Source organism: Nerophis lumbriciformis, linkage group LG17 (genome assembly GCF_033978685.3).
Source record: "Nerophis lumbriciformis linkage group LG17, RoL_Nlum_v2.1, whole genome shotgun sequence".
In the NCBI taxonomy this organism is placed as follows: Eukaryota; Metazoa; Chordata; class Actinopteri; order Syngnathiformes; family Syngnathidae; genus Nerophis; species Nerophis lumbriciformis.
Genome location: NC_084564.2, coordinates 16,930,001 through 16,950,005, shown reverse-complemented (window position 1 = coordinate 16,950,005; position 20,005 = coordinate 16,930,001). Strand labels below are relative to the sequence as shown.

Here is a 20,005-nt window from a genome sequence, read left to right as displayed (position 1 = left end):
CGACACCCCGCCTCGTCCGCCTTCGCCGCGGCCGGCATCACACGCAGCAGGTAAGCAGCTTACCTGCCCGCCACCCCCATTGCCGGGGGCTCGTAACAGGGGTCACTCCGCGCGCAGTGCACTCACGAAAGGGGTGGGGCTCACCCTGGTGAGCCGAGTGGGCCACTTTTGGTAAGCAGAACTGGCGCTGCGGGATGAACCGAACGCCGGGTTAAGGCGCCCGATGCCGACGCTCATCAGACCCCAGAAAAGGTGTTGGTTGATATAGACAGCAGGACGGTGGCCATGGAAGTCGGAACCCGCTAAGGAATGTGTAACAACCCACCTGCCGAATCAACTAGCCCTGAAAATGGATGGCGCTGGAGCGTCGGGCCCATACCCGGCCGTCGCCGGCAGCGAGAGCCGCGAGGGCTAGGCCGCGACGAGTAGGATGGCCGCCGCGGTGCGCGCTGAAGCCTCGGGCGCGAGCCCGGGTGGAGCCGCCGCGGGTGCGAGGGACATCGCACCTCCACGTGCTTGGAGGTGCGCTCAGCGCGGCTCCCAGATGATTGCGCACTGGTGTGCGTCTGGGCCGTGACAGCGTGGCACGCGAATGTCTCTGCTGCATTGGATCAGTCTCCTTTCTTTAACAGGCAAAAGCTTTATAACCTCAATAATGCTTTGCATCGTCTATATTAGATATATAACAACGGGCGGGTGCGGGCGGGTGCGGTTTTGATTAAATGTTAGAAACGGGTGGATGGCGGATGGTTGACGACTTTTGTGATGCGGTTGCGGATGAAATAATTGCCTATCCGCGCATCTCTATCACACACACACTAGGTGTGGCGAATTGATTCTCTGCATTTGACCCATCACCCTTGATCACCCCCTGGGAGGTGAGGGGAGCAGTGAGCAGCAGCGGTGGCTGCGCCCGGGAATCATTTTTGGTGATTTAACCCCCCCTTTGATGCTGAGTACCAAGCAGGGAGGTAATGGTTCCCATTTTTATAGTCTTTGGTATGACTCGGCCGGGGTTTTGTGTCATATTGTGTCATTTATCATTCTATTATTTATTTATTTATACTTAAAATTATTAAGTACAAGTGGTAGAAAATGAATTATTAATCTACTTGTTCATTTACTGTTAATATCTGCTTATTTTCTGTTTTAACATGTTCTATCTACACTTCTGCTAAAATGTAATAATCACTTATTCTTCTGTTGTTTGGATGCTTTACATTAATTTTGGGTGATACCACAAATTTGGGTATCAATCCGATGTCAGGATCATACATTCAAAGTCCTCATGTGTCCAGGGACATATTTCCTGAGTTTATAAACCTAATATAAATTTAAAAAAAAACGAAATAAGGTTTTGTGATGTTAAAAGATATCGAGGTAATCATAGTAGTATCGACTGGATACGCAACTGTACGTGCTATCATTACAGTGGATGTTAGGTGTAGATCCACCAATGACGTTTGTTTATATTGTCGCGTCCCGAAAGAGTTGGTACTGTAAGGAATTCTGGGAATTTGTTCTGTAGTGTTTATGTTGTGTTGTGGTGCAAATATTCTTCCAAAATGTGTTTGTCGTAGTTTTTTAGTGTGGTTACACTATATGGCACATATTTATGACAGTGTTGGCATTGTTCATACTGCCACCCTTAGTGTGACATGTATGGCTGTTGACTAAGTATGCATTTCATTCGCTCACGTGCAGTCTGTTTGAAGTCAAGATGATAGTGTCATTAGTTTATTATCGGACACAATGAAATCTTGGTTAGGCTTTGTTAATTATAGACTATATGATGTGTGACTTTTTAATTATGTAAAACCGACAAACTCGCCACAAAATTAAAAACAAGAAGATTGATTTTTCAAAAATTATTTTTTAAGATTGAAAGTTGCCATGAATTCCACGTGGGTGCTCGACATTGTCGGTGCCTATGCTTCCTCTGACTTTACATTTGTTGGATCATAGACAAGAAATATACAAACATATTTTTTGTCTAATTATCATTTCCTCTCACATTTTATATATACTTCAAAAAAGTTTTCACAAGTTTGAGTTGTCACGACGCCAGCACTTCAGTAGTTGATACCGATACCTATACATTTCCACCATTCTTGAAACTTATTTGATGGCACAATAAAGAAATAAAATTCCATGTATTCTTAAATCCACTACTTTATTGAAAAACGTTTCAAAATGTCAAGTATTTAAGGTCACTGTGCTTCAGACGTCTTTTATATTTAAAAATGAACAGCAGTAGCCTGTAGCTTCCCAGTATATCTAAACAAACACTACTGTGCTTGTAAATATGCTCATAAATAACAATGGGCAACTATTTGACATTCTAAAAAGAACAACTGTGGCATGGAGCCTTCAAATAAATAAAACCAGCAATATTGTTCTAAACATTGTTTCACTATGGTGGTAGTGTGACATCATCATGTCATTTCTAATGAAATCTGCTAATAAAAAGGCTAAAGCAAAAAATGTAAAACACATTTTAGTTCCTTTTTTAACTAGTATCAATATTGCAGCCTTTTTTCATGATGTTGTGCCTTTTTGCTCTATTTTTCCATTTTTGCTGGGGGTTTTTTTTGTTTATTTTACAAACAACAAAACCAGAGAAGTTGGCATTACAGTGGTAAAAACTAGGGTTTTCCATTGAAAAGGATTAACTTAAAAATGGAAGATACGTAGCTTAACTGCAAAACCCAAAACCAGTGAAGTTTGCACGTTGTGTAATTTGTAAATGAAAACAGAATACAATGATTTGCAAATCCTTTTCAACTTATATGCAATTGAAAAGACTGCAAAGACAAGATATTTAATGTTCGAACTGAGAAACTTCTTTTTTTTTGGCAGCAACACATTGCAAAAAAGTTGACACGGGCGTTTTTACCACTGTGTTACATGGCCTTTCCTTTTAACAACTCTCAGTAAACGTTTGGGAACTGAGGAGACCAATTTTTGAAGCTTTTCAGGTGGAATTCTTTCCCATTCTTGCTTGATGTACAGCTTAAGTTGTTCAACAGTCCGGGGGTCTCCGTTGTGGTATTTTACGCTTCATAATGCGCCACACATTTTCAATGGGAGAAAGGTCTGGACTACAGGCAGGCCAGTCTAGTACCCGCACTCTTTTACTATGAAGCCACGCTGTTGTAACACGTGGCTTGGCATTGTCTTGCTGAAATAAGCAGGGGCGTCCATGATAACGTTGCTTGGATGGCAACAAATGTAGCTCCAAAACCTGTATGTACCTTTCAGCATTAATGGTGCCTTCACAGATGTGTAAGTTACCCATGTCTTGGGCACTAATACACCCCCATACCATCACAGATGCTGGCTTTTCAACTTTGCGCCTATAACAATCCGGATGGTTATTTTCCTCTTTGTTCCGGAGGACACGACGTCCACAGTTTCCAAAAACAATTTAAAATGTGGACTCGTCAGACCACAGAACACTTTTCCACTTTGTATCAGTCCATCTTAGATGAGCTCAAGCCCAGCGAAGCCGAAGGCGTTTCTGGGTGTTGTTGATAAACGGTTTTCGCCTTGCATAGGAGAGTTTTAACTTGCACTTACAGATGTAGCGACCAACTGTAGTTACTGACAGTGGGTTTCTGAAGTGTTCTTGAGCCCATGTGGTGATATCCTTTACACACTGATGTCGCTTGTTGATGCAGTACAGCCTGAGGGATCAAAGGTCACGGGCTTAGCTGCTTACGTGCAGTGATTTCTCCAGATTCTCTGAACCCTTTGATGATATTACGGACCGTAGATGGCGAAATCCCTAAATTCCTTGCAATAGCTGGTTGAGAAAGGTTTTTCTTAAACTGTTCAACAATTTGCTCACACATTTGTTGACAAAGTGGTGACCCTCGCCCCATCCTTGTTTGTGAATGACTGAGCATTTCATGGAATCTACTTTTATACCCAATCATGGCACCCACCTGTTCCCAATTTGCCTGTTGACCTGTGGGATGTTCCAAATAAGTGTTTGATGAGCATTCCTCAACTTTATCAGTATTTATTGCCACCTTTCCCAACTTCCTTGTCACATGTTGCTGGCATCAAATTCTAAAGTTAATGATTATTTGCAAAAAAAAAAAATGTTTATCAGTTTGAACATCAAATATGTTGTTTTTGTAGCATATTCAACTGAATATGGGTTGAAAATGATTTGCAAATCATTGCATTCCGTTTATATTTACATCTAACACAATTTTCCAACTCATATAGAAACAGGGTTAGTATTTAATGACTGAATAAATACATGGTGCAAGATACACTTTTTTTTCACTTTTTAAAATGTACCTTTCCTTGCTAAGTATAGCCACAAAGTTGCTAAAGTGCATCACATATATAAATTCTGCTACGTCTTGTTCCCTGGCAAACCAGGTGCGTAGGCGGTGTGCCATGAAGTGGAGTTACACCTACAGCTATGCTACACTTCCATTATTATTTGTCCATTTGTGCGAGGGCGACCAGGAAGTGCCAAATCCGCATTTGTGACAAGTAAATTGCTATTTTTTTTAAAGACAGCAGGCTTTAATGTGGCTCCCCGAGGATAAAGTGTTGAACAGTATCCAGTACTGACTATTCTGACAAAAAAAACTAAACCAGAAATCGATGTCTTTTTTTCATGTTCTTATCGACTTGGTATCGAATTATCGATGCTTTTGACATCCCTAAAATAAATGGAGGTTGGTTCATTTTAAGTTCCACATTATTCAACAGATTCAAACCATACAACCGGTAAAGAATTCAGAATATTTAAAGAAATACAGTCCGCGTTAATAATTCTGCACATTCCCAAAAAACATTCTAACCTCCAAACATTCAGCTCATTCCGAACAATTTCCCACATTACAAAACTTCCCACTTTTCTTATAATTGCACATGTTCCCATGCAGACACATGCAATTCTGCATAAATCGCATTCTGCAGTTATGAATGTCATGCAAAGCTTTCACTTCAAAACATGACCACGCCCACTCCACTTCTCCGCATCCCCTGGATCGGGGGTCAGCAACCCGCGGCTCCAGAGCCACATGCGCCTCTTTAGCGCTGCCCTCGTGGCTCCCTGGACCTCTTTCAGAGGTGTGTGAAAATGTAAAAAAATAAAGAAAAAAAATATATTTTTGGTTTTACTATGGTTTCTGTAGGACAGGGGTCGGCAACCCAAAATGTTGAAAGAGCCATATTGGATCAAAAACACAAAAACAAATCTGTCTGGAGCCGCAACAAATTAAAAGCCATATTACATACAGATAGTGTGTCATGAGATATACGTTAAATTGAGATGACTTAAATGAAACTAAATGACCTCAAATATACCTACAGATGAGGCATAATGATGTAATATGTACAAATAGCATGTTAGCATCGATTAGCTTGCAGTCATGCAGTGACCAAATATGTCATGATTAGCACTCCACACAAGTCAATAACATCAACAAAACTCACCTTTGTGCATTCATGCACAACGTTAAAAGTTTGGTGGAAAAAATGAGACAGAAAAAGAAGTGGCATAAAACACGTCCTAGAAAGTCGGAGAAAGTTATACATGTAAACAAACTACGGTGAGTTCCAGGACCGCCAAAATTAGTAGGACAAAACGGCGCTCGCCAAATACTCGAATCAGTGAAGCATGTTTAATATAAACAGTGTGCTTTATAACAATTAGGGAGGTTTGTGTCATGTTTGTCCTCCTACAGAAACCATATTAAAACAAAAAATATATTTTTTCTCCCTCATCTTTTTCCATTTTTCATACATTTTTGAAAAAGCTCCAGAAAGCCACTAGGGCGGCGCTAAAGATGCGGCTCTAGAGCCGCGGGTTGCCGACCCCTGCTGTAGGAGAACAAACATGACACAAACCTTCCTAATTGTTCTAAATCCCACTGTTTATATGAAACATGCTTCACTGATGAGAGTATTCTGCGAGCGCCGTTTTGTCCTACTAATTTCAGCGATCCTTGAACTCCCCGTAGTTTTACATGTACTACTTTCTCCGATGCTGCCACAGAAAGACATGTTTTATGCCACTTCTTTGTCTCATCTTGTCCACCAAACTTTTTATACTGTGTGTGAATGCACAAAAACGAGCTTTGTTGATGTTATTGATTTGCTGGAGTGCTTATCAGGCATATTCGGTCAATCCATAACTGCAAGCTAATCGATGCTAACATGCTATCTACGCTAGCTGTATGTACATATTGCATCATTATGCCTCGTTTGTAGGTATATTTGATCTCATTTAATTCCCTTTACTTATGTCCTCTGTGTATTTAATGTATATTTGCATTTCTCATGACACATTATTTGTATGTAATATTGGTTGCATTTCTCATAGTTGTTTGTGTGCCATGTTGTTCCAGACCACAGCAAACGTTACCCAGCTTGCAAAGATTGTAATAAATCCCTTAGAAATCCCTTAACCTTGGACACACACATCTATACCTTTTGGCCATTCTAAGTTAGTAATTTCCAGGAGTTACCGGAGGGTGTGTTCTAACTATCGTGGGATCACACTCCTCAGCCTTCCTGGTAAGGTCTATTCGGGTGTACTGGAGAGGAGGGTCGAACCTCGGATTCAGGAGGAACAGTGTGGTTTTCGTCCTGGTCGTGGAACTGTGGACCAGCTCTATACTCTCGGCAGGGTCCTTGAGGGTGCATGGGAGTTTGCCCAACCAGTCTACATGTGTTTTGTGGACTTGGAGAAGGCATTCGACCGTTGTCCCTCGGGAAGTCCTGTGGGGAGTGCTCAGAGAGTATGGGGTATCGGACTGTCTGATTGTGGCAGTCCGCTCCCTGTATGATCAGTGCCAGAGCTTGGTCCGCATTGCCGGTAGTAAGTCGGACACGTTTCCAGTGAGGGTTGGACTCCGCCAAGGCTGCCCTTTGTCACCGATTCTGTTCATAACTTTTATGGACAGAATTTCTAGGCGCAGTCAAGGCGTTGAGGGGATCTGGTTTGGTGGCTGCAGGATTAGGTCTCTGCTTTTTGCAGATGATGTGGTCCTGATGGCTTCATCTGGCCAGGATCTTCAGCTCTAACTGGATCGGTTCGCAGCTGAGTGTGAAGCGACTGGGATGAGAATCAGCACCTCCAAGTCCGAGTCCATGGTTCTCGCCCGGAAAAGGGTGGAGTGCCATCTCCGGGTTGGGGAGGAGATCTTGCCCCAAGTGGAGGAGTTCAAGTACCTCGGAGTCTTGTTCACGAGTGAGGGAAGAGTGAATCGTGAGATCGACAGGCGGATCGGTGCGGCGTCTTCAGTTATGCGGACGCTGTATCGATCCGTTGTGGTGAAGAAGGAGCTGAGCCGGAAGGCAAAGCTCTCAATTTACCGGTCGATCTACGTTCCCATCCGCACCTATGGTCATGAGCTTTGGGTTATGACCGAAAGGACAAGATCACGGGTACAAGCGGCCGAAATGAGTTTCCTCCGCCGGGTGGCGGGGCTCTCCCTTAGAGATAGGGTGAGAAGCTCTGCCATCCGGAAGGAGCTCAAAGTAAAGCCGCTGCTCCTCCACATCGAGAGGAGCCAGATGAGTTGGTTCGGGCATCTGGTCAGGATGCCACCCGAACGCCTCCCTAGGGAGGTGTTTAGGGCACGTCCGACCGGTAGGAGGCCGCGGGGAAGACCCAGGACACGTTGGGAAGACTATGTCTCCCGGCTGGCCTGGGAACGCCTCGGGGTCCCACAGGAAGAGCTGGACGAAGTGGCTGGGGAGAGGGAAGTCTGGGCTTCCCTGCTTAGGCTGCTGCCCCCGCGACCCGACCTCGGATAAGCGGAAGAAGATGGATGGATGGATGGATATCTCATCTCGTGAGAAGCCTCCATTATACTAATGATTTCCAATGTTGCAAAAATGTGAAGAACAAAAATGAAAATACAACATTTCCGTCAACAAAGATTTGCCTTTGAGAGTAGGCTAATCTAGCTAATATAGACACTTACATCATGTGTTGTCTTCATTATAACACTTATATAAGGCTTTTCATTTTTTTGCAGCTCCAGACATTTTTTTTTATTTTTTATTTTTGGGTTGCCTAGCTAAATAATATCACCAGAATATTATCCAATTCTTTCTTAGCTCATGCACCACTGCACTACTAACACTTAAACACTTGATTAACACTTTCCCAACACAACTTAGCTAATTTGATTTTAGCAAAGACTCCAGACGTTGTGATTCAGCTCTTCTGGAGCGTGCATGGTGTTGCTGGCATCACCAGCAGGGGGAGCTCACAGTTCACTCTCACCCTGAACATGGAGGGGGTTGCTGGGCAGACAACATCCACAGTCACCTCCCGCACCTCCTCCTTCCTCCCCTCTCTGTGAACCTCAACAGCTTGTGTCACAAATGTGTCTGTCATCCCCCCAAAAAATAATTAAAATAATCATCGTCTTTCGTGTTGTTGTGCAACCACAGAGCCTATAGCTCTATTAACCATTGAGCATATTTGCAATTATGGGTCAATAATATACACATTCTATGCATCATGCGACCCTAACCCATTCCCTGGCATTTTGCATAATGTATTGGAATAATGAGTATACATGCAGTTAAAGTCCCCCTCGTTGCATTGCATTTCTATTAAACACAAAGTGGACTTTTTAGTGCGATATCCACCCCTGCTTTCCCGATCCTTCCCTCCCAAACTGGCTGTCTGGTGTGCGGGCGATGCCGGCTGCGCAAAGAATGTGCGCCGTTCGCATCCAAGGAGGCACCGCGCAAACACAGGAGAGGAGGAGGATGTTGTGCTTCTCTGCTGATATGACTTTCCACGCACTGCCACTTACCCCCCACGGCTCTGCGGGGAGAGGGTACATTTTCTTATAATAAGAAAAGAAAAAAAAAAGTTTTTTTGTTGTTTTGGCTGTGATTCTGGTTGATGCGCTCCGGTGTGCGTCACCGATGAGCACCTGAGAACGTGGCCGGGACGCGCGTGAGTGGACCCGGGGAGGAGAAGCGCACCTAGTCGCTGTTACGGTGCCGGGGTGTGGAAGTTTTTATTTATTTTTTAATTTTTTGATCATTCCTGCCGGCAACCGAGGAGACGAAGAAACCCCAAGAAGCTGCGGCTTGACCTACTTTTTTTTTAATGGATCCTCTCGTTTTTGTGGACACATAAACTGACTTGTCAGTTTATAGATTGAATAGCTTGTCTTTCTGCCTGGACTTTTTTTTTTTTTTTTGCACTGAATTCGAGGATTTGCGCGCCAGTCGTGGATGTTTTAATATGCTAGAATGAGTCCACTAGCGTTCATCCTTCTAGGTGGATTATTGTGCTACAAAGTTGATGGTAAGTTGCTTCCTAATAAGTTTGTTTGGCAATCTGATTCTAGTTTTAAAGACAATCTTGTCCATTATTTAGACTTTTACTTTGTATTGAAGACAAATATTAAATTCCATGCATTGCATTTTCTACAAAGACAAAATAGCATTCTGATCTTCATCAGGAACATGATAAATGTTGCTTTTATGTTAAAAGTGCGTGCATTTAAAGCGGTGGATGTTTTACTGAAGTGGCGATGCTTGTTAAACCTGTGGATTGATGCTTCTATTAAGGCTTATAGACTCTTTGTGGTCTCATAATTCAGTGTTTAAAATGAATGTAACCTTTTTTCTCGTCTTTTAACACAATATATGGTCTGAAGGTTGTACTAATGTAGCCGTGGTGTTTTATGCATGACTCAAATAGTTTAGGGGGAATAAACAGTGACTCACATCCTGTGCCTCATATATAGAACCAAGCTTTTATCGCTTTAAAGCCTGCAGTCTCATTCATTCTTAATGATGGGCAACACCTTGTTGCACAAACACCTGCACACAAAGAAGTCAAGAGTCGCCCGCGTAGAATGAGGAAATAATTGTTTGCTTTTTGCATAACTTTGCAGGATATGCAAAAGCTTTGTGTTGAAAGCGAGGGCTGCTTTTTCTGGGCTTTTAGTTCACCTGTCAACTGCTGCTTTTGTTCCTCACAGCTGCACAGCTTTCTGGAGACAGCCAAGCAAACCTCCTTTCTGCTGGGATTTGAATATATTCCCCCATTTTACACGCTCTCTTTTTTTTGGCGTTCTCAGCCGGGCCACCGGTTGCTAAGCAGTGGCTGATGGCATTGCTTGCAGCCCACAAGGGAGAGGCTGAGCACATCTCCCTGGGAGCGGTGCATCTTCCCAATCATTTGCCCCACCCCTGCCTTCCACCCAGGCACCCTTTTCAGAGGTAATCTGAGGGTCCTTGGGAGATGGGAGGGGCTCCCTCTAAGAGTCCACTTAGGCAGACAAAAAGGTCTGGAGTTGTATTCTCCAGGCAAGTCGAGCCAACAAAGCCCGGCCTTGTGAATGGCGTCAGGCACTGTTTAGTGTGCTGTGATTAATACGAGCGGTGTGGCTGAGAGGGGAGAGAAGGTGAGATGGAGATGGAATAGAAATAATGTTTCCAGCCTCGGACTGGAGAAGGGTGTGCATCTTCGATCAGAGGCTCCACAAGTCTGGAGTCTAGTAGGTCTCAAATCAGGCTCATTTTGGAACTTTTACACTGACATAAATGTATGAAAGACATTTTCCCAAGCTGTAAACAACATTATATATTTTTTTACCTTGTTTTGTACCCCTAAGTGTACACAAGAGCTATAACAGTAGACTCAGCACTAAGCCACCTGTGCTTTTCATACAGAACCCAACCATGGCGGGATATTGACTGGTCGTTCTGTCTAAACCAGGGGTCTCACGTACCTTAAAGGGTTTCTATTATGTAGAACCAACTTTTATCTAGTGGTCCGTGCTGGTGTGTATTTGGGATCTGCATAAGTCCCGGAAATTTGAAATCAAACCGTGGAGGCATGACAGAGATATTTATAAAACAATATTTTGCACGACTTGCGAATTTTCCATATATGGAAGATTTTTGCCATAAGAGCTTTGCTTATTTTTCGCTATCTTTTTGTTGTGGGGCAGACTGGCTTGTACATGCACATGCATCCTCCGCTGTTGCCATTTCTAATACAAAGTAGACTATAGGTCGACCATATATTTGTCAGTAGACAAAAGCGCAACATTGCAAAAAGTCAGTGTTCAAAAACAAGAAAAAAAAATTTGAAAAATTAGGGGTATTTTATTTGAACTAAGCAAAATGATCTGCCAATAAACAAGCAAATTCGGCTTGTCAAGACTTTCCAAAACAAGTAAAATTAGCTAACCTCAATGAACCCAAAAATACCTTAAAATAAGTATATTCTCACTAATAACAAGTGCACTTTTCTTGGTAGAAAAACAAATGAGACCGTTTTGTTCAAAATGTTGAAAAATATTCTTAGATTAAAGGCCTACTGAAATGCGATTTTCTTATTTAAACGGGGATAGCAGGTCCATTCTATGTGTCATACTTGATCATTTCGCGATTATTGCCATATTTTTGCTGAAAGGATTTAGTAGAGAACATCGACGATAAAGTTCGCAACTTTTGGTCGCTGATAAAAAAGCCTTAACTGTACCGGAAGTAGCAGACGAGTAGCGTGACGTCACGGGTTGTGGAGCTCCTCACATCTGCAAATTGTTTACAATCATGGCCACCAGCAGCGAGAGCGATTCGGACCGAGAAAGCGACGATTTCCCCATTAATTTGAGTGAGGATGAAAGATTTGTGGATGAGGAAAGTGAGAGTGAAGGACTAGAGGGCAGTGGGAGCGATTCAGATAGGGAAGATGCTGTGAGAGGCGGGTGGGACCTGATATTCAGCTGGGAATGACTAAAACAGTAAATAAACACAAGACATATATATATACTCTATTAGCCACAACACAACCAGGCTTATATTTAATATGCCACAAATTAATCCCGCATAACAAACACCTCCCCCCTCCCGTCCATATAACCCGCCAATACAACTCAAACACCTGCACAACACACTCAATCCCACAGCCCAAAGTACCGTTCATCTCCCCAAAGTTCATACAGCACATATATTTCCCCAAAGTTACGTACGTGACATGCACATAGCGGCATGCACGTACGGGCAAGCGATCAAATGTTTGGAAGCCGCAGCTGCATGCGTACTCACGGTACCGTGTCTGTGTATCCAACTCAAAGTCCTCCTGGTAAGAGTCTCTTGTTGTCCCAGTTCTCCACAGGCCAATGGTAAAGCTTGACTGTCATCTTCCGGGAATGTAAACAATGAAACACCGGCTGTGTTTTTGTTGCTGCAGTCGGCCGCAATACACCGCTTCCCACCTACAGCTTTCTTCTTTGCTGTCTCCATTGTTCATTGAACAAATTGCAAAAGATTAACTAACACAGATGTCCAGAATACTGTGGAATTTTGCGATGAAAACAGACGACTTAATATCTGGCCACCATGCTGTCCCAAAATGTCCTCCACAATCCGTGACGTCACGCGCTGACGTCATCATACCGAGACGTTTTCAGCAGGATATTTCGCGCAAAATTTAAAATTGCACTTTAGTAAGCTAACCCGGCCGTATTGGCATGTGTTGCAATGTTAAGATTTCATCATTGATGTATAAACTATCAGACTGCGTGGTCGGTAGTAGTGGGTTTCAGTAGGCCTTTAAGTAAATGCTAGTGCCATTATCTTGACATAATGATATGCGCTCGGCATCATGATTTTTTTTTTTTCATGCTTGAATTAAGAAATGATTACTTTAAAAAAGTAGTTTTATACTTGTGAGTGTTGATGACACAGCTTTGCATCAGTTGATATTCTAGTTTCAAGCATGTTTTACTCAATATAGGTCATCAAATCTCAGCAACAATCTGTAATATCTTACTGAGATCATTTAGGACCAAAACCCTTAAAACAAGTAAAACACTCTAACATAAAATCTGCTTAGTGAGAAGACGTATCTTATCAGACAGAAAATAAGCAAATATCACCCTTATTTGAGATATTTAATCTTACCCTATTTTTCTGACTATAAGTCGCAGTTTTTTTTCATAGTTTTCACAGTGCGATTTATATGTTTTTTCCCTTCTTTATTATGGATTTTCGGCAGGTGCGACTTATACTCCGGTGCGACTTATACTCCGAAAAATACGGTACTTAGATTTCAGTTTTTGCAGTGTAAAGACTACAACAAAGATGGCGGGGAGAAGACGCAGTCTGAATATGTGAATAAGACCACCCACAAAACGGCACATCCTGAGAAGACCCCCAAAAAGTGACCTAAAAATAGTCTGTAAAGCATAATGTATGCAACATTTTGACCAAAGAACCCACCATTACATATGTTTTAAATGTAAAAAAACAATCATAATATGACTCTTTCAAGTGGTTAATAGTTAAATATATTATGCCGGCCAATCTTGAATTCCACTGGAAATACCAGTAAACACACATTGTGCAACACAAAGAGCAACTTCCTGTAAGCAAGCTGAAGTGTCTCTGGTCATCACCTGGGGGATCTTAACAGTGTCAAAAGAAAATGTTTTTATATTTTATGTTTACATTCATATTGACTCAATACTGATCATAGCTCTGCTCACTTTAGCTCAGGGATGGGCAAACTACGGGTCTTTTTAATCCGGCCCGCCACGTATTACAACAAAATTAGGCAAATATCTGTTTTGAGAATTGCCACAACAGAACTAAACTTCGACGCATTGGCAACCAAAAGGGTGTTCAACAACACTGAAAGAGAATGTTAGTGGTAACCCTGTAATACCATTGTTGTGTTTTCTTGAGGTTCTGATATGATATTGTTGAAAAGAGATGTATAGCCCATGTTTGGGAGGTCTATTCTCAAGAAATATGCCTTGAAATCTGTCAAATTTCAAAAGCCAAGTTTGTCCACCCCTGCTCTCGCTGCTGGTAGAAGTAGTCAACAAATGTAGTTACGTGGTTATAACCTGATTCCAAATGCTTGCAGCAGCACAGCCTCACCCAGACTCTACCTCCAGCTAAATTGGTATAAACAACACAGATTCGGAATGGGCCAATATTCCACCTTTTGGAGAAGCCTCTTTCACACAGAATTAGCCGCATTCGAAATGTAAGAAGAGATCAGATAATTACATGCGTGACGATGCCAGCGCCAATGTCCGCATGGTGACTCGAGCAGTAAACAAGGACTATTATCCACTTTCTGGTTATATCATAAACCTTTTTCCTTCAGAGGTCTTGCAAAAGTCCTGACTCCTATAGCATTGCAGAATACCCTTATACACAGGTGGCGTCCTGCCTCTGTTCCAGCTTTAATGCTACCTCCTGAGCTGGAACATTGCTAGATCAGCTGTCTTTTATACAGAACAAGGCTGTACTTTGTCACTTTTAGATATATACATAGTACCTTATTGATTCCTTCAGGAAAATTAATTTTGACTCCGTTTTAGATTGGGGTGTTCCGATCCGGGTTTTATGCTGCCTATTCTGATACCAGTCAACCATGAGTGTGATACCGATCACAATGATTAACTGTAAATGTTTTAATGTATTTATAGTGAGTGTTATTGGCAGTGGTAATATTTCAACTAGTTCCTTATTCTCTTAGTACATACAATTGTTGGATCTAAACAAAGTCACTAGTACACAATAATTATACAAAGCAAAAACTACTATCTACTACTCACTTAAATCTGTCGGTTTATGCCCTCAAAGACCTCTTGTGTCGTGTATTGACTGCCAATGCGGACACACCAACCGTTTCTGTTATAATCACTAATCTACTTGTTAATTTCCCGTTAATAGCTACTTTCTGCTGTAATGTGTTTCCATTTACACTTCCTAATGCTTCTTGGTGTTCTTTAAAGGGGAACATATCACAATTTCAGAAGGGTTAAAACCATTAAAAATCAGTTCCCAGTGGCTTATTTTATTTTTCGAAGTTTTTTTCAAAATTTCACCCATCACGCAATATCCCTAAAAAAAGCTTCAAAGTGCCTGATTTTAACCATCGTTATATACACCCGTCCATTTTCCTGTGACGTCACACAGTGATGCCAACACAAACAAACATGGCGGATAGAACAGCAAATTATAGCGACATTAGCTCGGATTCAGACTCGGATTTCAGCGGCTTAAGCGATTCAACAGATTACGCATGTATTGAAACGGATGGTTGTAGTGTGGAGGCAGGTAGCGAAAACGAAATTGAAGAAGAAACTGAAGCTATTGAGCCATATCGGTTTGAACCGTATGCAAGCGAAACGGACGAAAACGACACGACAGCCAGCGACACGGGAAAAAGCGAGGACGAATTCGGTGATCGCCTTCTAACCAACGATTGGTATGTGTTTGTTTGGCATTAAAGGAAACTAACAACTATGAACTAGGTCTACAGCATATTAAATACATTTGGCAACAACATGCACTTTGAGAGTGCAGACAGCCCAATTTTCATCAATTAATATATTCTGTAGACATACCCTCATCCGCTCTCTTTTCCTGAAAGCTGATCTGTCCAGTTTTGGAGTTGATGTCAGCAGGCCAGGGAAGCTAGGGTCGGTATTCTTCTCTTGATCATCTTCGGTGGCATAAGGGACGGTGTGAGCCAAGACATCCAGGGGGTTTAGCTCGCTCGTCTGCGGGAACAAACTGCCGCCATTTCTTGCCGTGCTACCGAGGTCCTTTGTCCCTGAATTGCTCACACACTCCGGCCGATTCAATGGGGGTCTGGCGGCAGATTTCTTTGACTTTATCGTTGGAAATGCATCTGCTTTGAGTGTCGCAGGATATCCACACATTCTTGCCATCTCTGTTGTAGCATAGCTTTCGTCGGTAAAGTGTGCGGAACAAACGTCAAATTTCTTGCCGCTTTCGCATCTTTGGGCCACTGGTGCAACTTGAATCCGTCCTTGTTTGTGTTGTTACACCCTCCGACAACACACCGACGAGGCATGATGTCTCCAAGGTACGGAAAACAGTCGAAAAAATGGAAAATAACAGAGCTGATTTGACTCGGTGTTTGAGAAAATGGCGGATTGCTTCCCGATGTGACGTCACGTTGTGACGTCATCGCTCCGAGAGCGAATAATAGAAAGGCGTTTAATTCGCCAAAATTCACCCATTTAGAGTTCGGAAATCGGTTAAAAAAATATATGGTCTTTTTTCTGCAACATCAAGGTATATATTGACGCTTACATAGGTCTGGTGATAATGTTCCCCTTTAAGTTTGGGTGTTTACTGACGTCATATTGCAGTCAACACGTATCTCTTATGTGTGACTACCATCCACTGCTCCCACTTATCATTACACCATGTACCAAATAGAATAGCTTCGAGGTCGGTAAGCACAACCAGAATTATTCCGTACATTAGGCACACCGGGTTATAAGGCGATTTTTTTGAAAATTAAAGGATTTTAAGTGCGCCTTACAGTCCGAAAAATACAGTATCTCTGTCATTTTCAATGGTTCCTTTAAAAAGTAGGGAGAAAAAAATTGTGAATCGAATTTTTTGTGAAAAAAATCAGAGATTTCATTTTTAGGTCTCTCAAAAGTAGCGCCTGCAAATAGAAAGTGAGCCCCAGATAAAAGTAAGCGAGGGACGAGGCAAACGCAGAGCCATCACCACGTCTCGCCCCGAATGTGATTGTTCTGCTTCACTAGGCCGCGTTTAGGCGGCATTATCGTAATGGCAGCTCATTTGCCCGAACAGGGCCGCTCTAATGAGGAAGATCCGCCGTGAACCCGTCTCCACTGTCGAGGGCACTCTCGTCAACCAATCGAAGACCCCCCTAGTGTTTACTCTCTGATTAGCGTCAAAAAGGAGTGGCGATCAGAGGCAGGGAATGGGAACAAAGACGGCGGTTGAGGTGAGCGCCTGAAGAGCGGAAATCAGAGTGCAGCAGGTCCTCGGGTGCGATGGACATGAGCGCGAACACGGGCCTGTCGGCGCCTATGATCTGCTAATAGCCAGGTCTGGCTACAGGGAGGCTCGCCTTTCAGCGGCCAGCACTGGGCCTCGTTCCCGGGTAATGGCTTTACCGTTTCTCAAAGCGGCAAGTGGAAAGAGAGAGAAAATGTCAGGTGGCGCTCAGCACGCGTGGCCGGAACCCCGCCGTAAGACCAGCAAGTAATGTGTGGCGAGCGGGGAGGGCAGCATTTTTCCTCGCTTTACCTTTGCTTTATTAGGCATCAGTGAAGCATACCTTTGACATTTACAGAGCAAGAAGGGGAAATAAATAATGCTGTAATGCATTTGAGTAAAACGGTCATGTTGCGTCAGTAGGGATGTCCGATAACGGCTTTTTGCCGATATCCGATGTTCCGATATTGTCCAACTCTTTAATTACCGATACCGATATCAACCGATACCGATATATACAGTCGTGGAATTAACACATTATTATGCCTAATTTGGACAACCAGGTATGGTGAAGATAAGGTCCTTTAAAAAAAAATAAAAAAAAAATAAGATAAATAAACTAAAAACATTTTCTTGAATAAAAAAGAAAGTAAAACAATATAAAAACAGTTACATAGAAACTAGTAATTAATGAAAATGACTAAAATTAACTGTTAAAGGTTAGTACTATTAGTGGACCAGCAGCACGTACAATCATGTGTGCTTACGGACTGTATCCCTGCAGACTGTATTGATATATATTGATATATAATGTAGGAACCAGAATATTAATAACAGAAAGAAACAACCCTTTTGTGTGAATGAGTGTGAATGAGGGGAGGGAGTTTTTTTGGGTTGGTGCACTAATTGTAAGTGTATCTTGTGTTTTTTATGTTGATTTAATAAAAAAATAAAAAATAAAAAAATAAAAAAAACAATACCGATAATTTCCGATATTACATTTTAAAGCATTTATCGGCCGATAATATCGGCAGGCCGGGAAAAAAAAAATAAAAAAAAATAATTGATACCGATAATAAAAAAAAAACCATACCGATAATTTTCCGATATTACATTTTAAAGCCGATTGATATTTACTTGATGCGTCAGTCATCAAGTAAATATCCTTCAGCAAAGGCAGACAGAGGTTGTCACAAAAAAGTAGTTGGAAGATCCAAAGTAGCATTTAACGTATTTTTTAGTATGTGTTTTTTTGTTTGTTTTGCCGTCTAAAACCCCGGAATACACTTCATCCCCAGTCGTAGCACAAAGAGGTGTTTTATTTGCTCATTACTGCATTGTCGAACTGTGTGAATATTAGTGTTGTAACAATACCAATATTTTGGTACCGGTACTAAAATTATTTAGATACTTTTCGGTACTTTTCTAAATAATGGGGACCACAAAAAAATTGCATTATTGGCTTTATTTTAACAAAAAATGTTAGAGTACATTAAACATTAAACAAGTGGGGCGGTATAGCTCGGTTGGTAGAGTGGCCGTGCCAGCAACTTTAGGGTTCCGGGTTCGATCCCCGCTTCTGCCAACCTAGTCATTGCCGTTGTGTCCTTGGGGAAGACACTTTACCCACCTGCTCCCAGTGCCACCCACACAGGTTTAAAAATGTAACTTAGATATTGGGTTTCACAATGTAAAGCGCTTTGAGTCACTAGAGAAAAGCCCTATATAAATATAATTCACTTCACTTCACAAAAAATGTGTGACCCATTTTAAACACTTTTATGAGTAACCCTAACCATAACCCCTTTTTAGAATTAATATACTTTTTATTTGTTTTATTTTTTTATGACTGAGACACTTCTGCGTCCCTGGTACCAAACTTAAGCCATAAACTTAAAAAAAAAAAAATCTATATATTGTATTGGTTTTTAAAAATCAAAATGACCCCCACATGTTTTTATTTTTCAATGTGCGACTATCAGTGGAAAAAGTTTGGACACTCCTGATCTAAGAGTTGATCATTTTGTCCCATTTCCCCAACCCCTACACTCCTTGCCTCCGTGTGTGTGTGTGTGTGTGTGTGTGTGTGTGTGTGTGTGTGTGTGTGTGTGTGTGTGTGTGTGTGTGTGTGTGTGTGTGTGTGTGTGTGTGTGTGTGTGTGTGTGCGTGCGCGTTATCCTTCAGGGAGTATTCCCAGTGTTCAACAGTGGGCTGTGAAGAAACTATTCCTCAGGCATGTTGGCAAACAGTCAACTCTATGATATTGCGATTGCACAGTAATATTTACTGTTCGATACACTGTGATCTATACAAAGAAGGAAAACACGGTGTAATAATAAACCCGATATTGGACAACATTGATATCAATATTTGATGCTGGTGCATCCTAAGAGAGATACCAGGTATGCTAATATTCTAGTACAAGGTCATGCTGTCCTCCCTGGATGTAGGTAGTTTGGCAGAGAGGTAAAAAGTAGGGGTCGGAATTTTTGAGCACATAAAAATTCGATCCGATTGCGATTCCTGGGGTGACGATCCAATTTAGAATCTACACAATTTTTGATTCAAAAAGGGATTCTCGCAATTTTATATTTGCTATAATAATTGTAATGAAACTTTATCAAAACAGGTTAGAAAAGTGCCTTCTGGCTTCATAGAGATGGCCTAAAATAATAATAATTTAAAAAAAAATAGATTCTTAAATAAAAAAAGATAAATAAAAAAATGAATCGATTTAGCATCGATTTGAATAGGAATCGCGATTTGGATGTGAATCTATTTTTTTCTGCACCTGTAGTAAACAGTCCTTTAATTACGAGACAAAAAACACTTTCAAGTTAAGGTTGTGTATTGTTTGCATCCAAATAACATTACTGTAAAACTAAGCACATAAAATAAAGTGTGTTAATACAAACATGGAATTACAGTTAAAAGTTAAAGTACCAATGATTATCACACACACACTAGGTGTGGTGAGATTATCCTCTGCATTTGACCTATCACCCCCACCCCCTGGGAGGTTAGGGGAGCAGTGAGCAGCAGCGGTGGCCACGCTCGAGAATAATTTTTGGTGATTTAACCCCCAAATCTAACCCTTGAAGCTGAGTGCCAAGCAGGGAGGTAATGGGTACCATTTTTATAGTCTTTGGTATGACTCGGCCGGGGTTTGAACTCACGACCTACCGATCTCAGGGCGGACACTCTAACAAATGCGTCACTTTTCATGTCTCTTGTC

General features: G+C 41.8%; 1 protein-coding gene across 7 annotated transcripts in view; it reads left to right on the top strand.

Moving 5' to 3' along the window:
• Positions 1-20,005, top strand: part of robo2 (roundabout, axon guidance receptor, homolog 2 (Drosophila)) — an 852,180-nt gene that overhangs the window by 367,177 nt on the left and 464,998 nt on the right. The window contains exon 1 of one of the 7 annotated variants that reach the window (XM_061972620.1): positions 8,789-9,310. The exons of the other annotated variants lie outside the window; for them this stretch is intronic. Coding sequence (XP_061828604.1) covers positions 9,256-9,310 — 55 coding nt within the window. The 5' untranslated portion in view covers positions 8,789-9,255. Of the gene's footprint in view, positions 1-8,788; positions 9,311-20,005 lie in introns of those variants that run through there. 7 annotated transcript variants of the gene reach the window in all.